Source organism: Pinus tabuliformis, chromosome 1_1 (assembly GCF_031772625.1).
Source record: "Pinus tabuliformis cultivar Carrire ecotype Pingquan chromosome 1_1, CPIR1, whole genome shotgun sequence".
Lineage (NCBI taxonomy): Eukaryota > Viridiplantae > Streptophyta > Pinopsida > Pinales > Pinaceae > Pinus > Pinus tabuliformis.
Genome location: NC_142297.1, coordinates 724,283,189 through 724,288,123, shown reverse-complemented (window position 1 = coordinate 724,288,123; position 4,935 = coordinate 724,283,189). Strand labels below are relative to the sequence as shown.

The following is a 4,935-nucleotide window of genomic DNA, read 5'->3' as shown; positions in this document are numbered from 1 at the left end:
AGCAGTATGTTGAAACAAAAGGCAGCGACCGTGCAAATTGCAGAGGCAACCGCAGCAGCAAATAAAAACCCAGGGATGACAGTCTATGGTTATGGGTTATGGACAGCAGTGTATATGAAAAATGCAGCAGCAAGAAGTTATGGACAGCAACATGATGGCAAGAAGAGAGAAGCACACAGCAATGCAAATGTAAAAAAAATGCAGCAACAAGAAGTTTTGAACAGCAGCACATGCAAAAGAAATTTTCCTTACAGCAGTAAAGGTAAATGTAATGAATTTGTTGTTCATTGAATTGAGATGCAATTTATGCAACAGTAGTGAATGTAAGAAATATTTACACACAACAGTGTAAATTTGTAAGGTGGAACAGAGTAATTGTTCCAGAAAAGACAGAGTTTTTTGTCTTTGAAGAATGCACAGCAATGCAGAGGTTGCAAAGAAATGTAAGTGAAGTGCAGCAACACAACAGCAAGTGTAGACACAACAATGTGGGGTAGACGCAGCAAAGAAGATGGCACAACAGTGCAGTAGAGAATATGCAGCAGCATAAAAGAACAATGTAATGGGTTTGCACACACAGCAGTGCAATGATTGTTTGTTTTGGAACTGCATGTAAAGCAGTGTCTGTTTGTAATCCCTCTGTTAATGAGGTGCTTTTCAGCACAGTGATTTGGTTAAACCCTCTATGAAAGAGGAAGATGCTTTTCAGCATAGTGTGGTAAATCCCTCTATCAAGAGGATGATGCTTTTCAGCATAGTCACAGGGTGAATCCCTCTGTCAAGAGGAAGGTGCTCTTCAGCACATTGTTATGGTGAATCCCTCTGTCATGAGGAAGGTGCTCTTAAGCACAGTTTCAGGTTAATCCCTCTATTAAGAGGAAGACAACTTTGTTGTTTGTGGAACTGCATCAGAAGCAGTTGGTGAATCCCTCCATGTGAGGAAGTGTTTGGGTAAGATTGAATGCCCAGCAGTTGAAATTAAAGGGGAGTGTTGAAATGCTAATTTCAACCGCTCAACAGTTTTGGGAAAACCGCCCAGATTTTTCCCGCATCTCCAAATTTGAAACAAACCAGCAGTCGTGGCAGCGTCAGCGTCGAGTCAGGAGCGCAGTGTATTGGCCATTTTTCGGCGCCGGGAAAATCTCGGGACCATTTGCCGGCGAAGGGATATTCCGGTGAGCGACTCCGATATAATATGGAGCAGACACGTGGATGACCACTGACGTAACGCAACGTAAGGTTCTCGGGAGGTAAAGCTCAGCAGTGTGTGTGCCTTCCGATATCAACCTCCGTCGTCCGATCTGGTTGCGTGTTCTCCACCGTCGATCTCCGAAGTTGCAGCCCGTCCACGTCAAGTCAGAATTTTTGCGTGGAGTGAGGACAAACTTGGTTGATGCCGTCCTGTCTGCGATGGAAGAATTAATGGTTTTTAATGGTTGGTCGTAAGTTTTGGTGAGGCCCGTTTTAAATGGTTATGGGCATACGTCCCATTTATATATTTATATATGCATTTATGTAAGTTTAGGTGTAGGCCATTTAATATGGTTATGGGCCACGTTAGTTTTTTTTTATGTTTTCATATATGACTATGTGTGTAGTAGTTTTAGTGTAGAGTGGCTGCGGGAGTATATAGTGTGTTGTGCGCGTTTCTTTTGGGTGCGGTGTATTGTGCCTGCGCATAATTTTTTTTATGTAATTGTGTTATGTTGTGGCTGCGCTCGGTGGAGCAAATTTTTGTAAACGCACAGCAGTGCGAGATATGAAAGAGGTGATGTAATTGTTTTTGACCCCCATTGTAAAACAGAAGATTATGTAATTTTCACAGCAGTGGAGTATGTAATTTTGTGGTAATGTTGAACGCACAGCAGTGAGGAAAATGGAACAGGGGAGGCATGTAATTTTTGTTTGCCATTGTAAAACATAGGAGCAGCAAGAAATTGTTTTGTAATATCCACAGCAGTGGAAAATTTGTGAGAGCAGAGAGTTTTATTTTTGAATCCCTCTTTGCACAGAGGATGAAGTTTGTATCAGTCTTTTGTTTTAAATCAATAGAAGTTTTTTGTGTAATGGACTGTGTTCTGAGTTAATTTTTTTTTATTAAAAGAGGTTTCTGCAAATGATGACAAAGGAAACAGAGCATTGGCTCTGTGATGTTTGTTTGTGTGGTTTTGATATTTTCCCATTTAAAAATACCCAACAAAACTCCTAACAAAATATATGCCCTCCTCCAATGCAGGGGAGACGCAACAGTGGATGAATGCTACAATTGTTCGCGTCAAGCAAAGATCGATGTTCTGCATTATTGTGGGAATTACGTTGGTTGTAATGTTTGGTCCAAGTTCTGCTTCTTCGTTATAATGGAAACTATAACTTCACTGGACATATGGATACTTTTGGAGATATTATTTCAATGAATATAACGCCTCCGCCGACCCTGCTGCCTATGCCGAGGCTGCTCGGCAGCTTTTGTCTGATTTGTCGTCCGAGATTACATCTGGATCTGCAACGAATCGGTATGCCTCAGGTTCAATTGTAGACTCCGGGCAGTTTCACACGATCTACGGTCTGGCCCAGTGCTGGGGAGATATATCTCTTGCCGACTGCAAGACATGTCTCTCAACAAAGATTGATCAATTGTTCAAACATAATCCTGGAAGACTTGGAGCTAGGGGTTTGGCTAGAAGCTGCATTATTCAATATGATGCGAATATTTTCTTTAATCCTTCGCCTTCACCAGCACCACAAATCAATGCTCCACCTGCATCACCACCAGAAAAGTCTTCAAGCAAAATACCCATAATTTTTGGAGTTATTGGCGGCTTACTTCTCCTGTTAATCATGTTCCTGTTTGGAATTCGAAAAAAAATGAAATCTACCTTATTTGGAAGGCGGAGTGGAGGTATTGCAGAAGCTTTCGTTTTGCGCAGCTTTCCTACTAATAGGGTTCATTGAATTAAATCATTACGTTTTTTTCATTTTTTGGATATAGCAGTAAAGTTTCATTTTTGTAGGATACTCAGGAATGAGAGAAAATCAGCAACAGGCCAGCGAGGGGCTTGTCCTAGCAAGGATTCCCAGCCTATCCGTAGGTTTCACAGTGTTTGAAATGGAAACATTGATAGCTGCAACAGAAAATTTTCATGATAATAACAAGCTTGGGGAGGGAGGATTTGGTGCTGTATACAAGGTGACATACTTTACGAAAACGTGGTCCATTCTGTTTTGGAGGGTTTTAAAATGTCTTACAATATGGTCGCCGGCATCTGTGTAAGTGTAGATGGATAATTCACAAAATCTTCTTAACCGTTTTCTTTCAATTTCTCAGGGAACTACTCCAGAGGGTAAAGAGATAGCGGTGAAGAAGCTTTCCTTAGAGTCTAGGCAAGGCAAGAAGGAATTTTTGAATGAAGTTAAGCTGGTGGCAAAAGTTCAACATCGAAATCTGGTGAAATTACTTGGCTGTTGCGAAGCGGGATCAGAAAGGTTGTTGGTTTATGAGTACTTGCCCAATAACAGCCTTGATAAAATTCTGTTCAGTAAGTATGGTTTATTTTATTGAAGACAAAATGGAACATTTGTGTAGGTAATGGAAATCATTCCCTGAAATGTTTATACATACTTTAAGTCGGTTATGATAATTTATTTTCCTGCATGGTCGATACAGTTCCAGATAGACGCAGGCAACTGGATTGGCAGAAGCGTTGCAGCATCATACTTGGTATAACTCGAGGGCTCTCTACTTGCACGAGGATTCTCATCTCCGGATTATCCATCGGGATATTAAAGCCAGCAACATTTTGTTGGACAAAAACTTGAATCCCAAGATAGCAGATTTCGGATTGGCAAGACTCTTTGAGGAAGATGAAACTTCTGTGGCCACAGGAATTGCTGGAACTCGGTGAAACTTCTAACCATGCATCACTCGGTTACATTAACTACACTTTAGTATTATACTGTTTTGTTTCAGAAACGCTGTCTAGCCATAGCCATTTTATGTTTTAGTATTTTAGGATTATAATTTGGTTTCAAAAGGGCTGTGTATAACTATTTTAAGTTGTAGTTGGAGTTTGGTGATCTTCCTGATATTTTATTTATTATATCACTTTTTTTGGTTTTTTTTTTTTCCTTTTCTTTGAATAGAGACTCGTAAATGTCATAAATTGTTTCATTTAAGCAAAATTTGTCAAAAATATACCTGAAAAAGTTTGTAAATAATACTAAAACAACACCTTAAATAACTTTTAAAACACTCAAATTACACAGATTACATAACTCAAAACTCAAAATTGCAATTGCCACAAATTCACGTTAAATTTTGAACAAAACTACCTAAAATAAGATATGTTCAACCAAGAGAAAAAAACGTAGTGGAATTAAAATACAGGCATACTTACTAAACGATTGGTATTAATGGCATTGCACTACTCATCTTTCCTATGATTAAGTACACTTTTTTTTAACGATGGGCAGAGGTATTTATAAAGTGAAATTGTTATTTGCAGAGGGTATATGGCACCAGAGTATGCCATGCATGGGCAACTGTCTGCTAAAGCTGATGTATATAGTTTTGGGATTCTTCTTCTGGAACTTATCAGTGGAAAAAGGAACATGGATTTTAATTTACCACCTGAAATGCAGATCCTTTTACAATGGGTAAGATAACGTTTCCATTAAATTTCCAATTGGCAGCATCCACGTTATCCGGACCATGTTATTTAGGTGTTCCATAGATCATTTGGCCGTGTCATATGAGATTGAAGATTATTGATCCGATCCTGATCTCTTTTGACATGACTATAGTCATGGCATATGCATAATCCGCAGCTATTACTTTCTGCAATTCATCATAAACTAGTGGTCGATCTTAATGACCACTTATATATTTTCTCAATTTCACGATGTGATGTGATTATGCAGACATGGGGATTATATACA

The 4,935-nt window shown here is 39.3% G+C and overlaps 1 protein-coding gene across 1 annotated transcript; it reads left to right on the top strand.

The window, feature by feature from the left end:
* The first annotated feature begins 996 nt into the window (after positions 1-996).
* Positions 997-3,816, top strand: LOC149215942 (cysteine-rich receptor-like protein kinase 41). Its single transcript, XM_089389777.1, has 5 exons — positions 997-1,175; positions 2,400-2,899; positions 3,012-3,187; positions 3,326-3,536; positions 3,665-3,816. The coding sequence occupies exons 1-5, from the start codon at positions 997-999 to the stop codon at positions 3,814-3,816; spliced, it is 1,218 nt and encodes a 405-aa protein (XP_089245903.1).
* Positions 3,817-4,935: the final 1,119 nt, after the last annotated feature.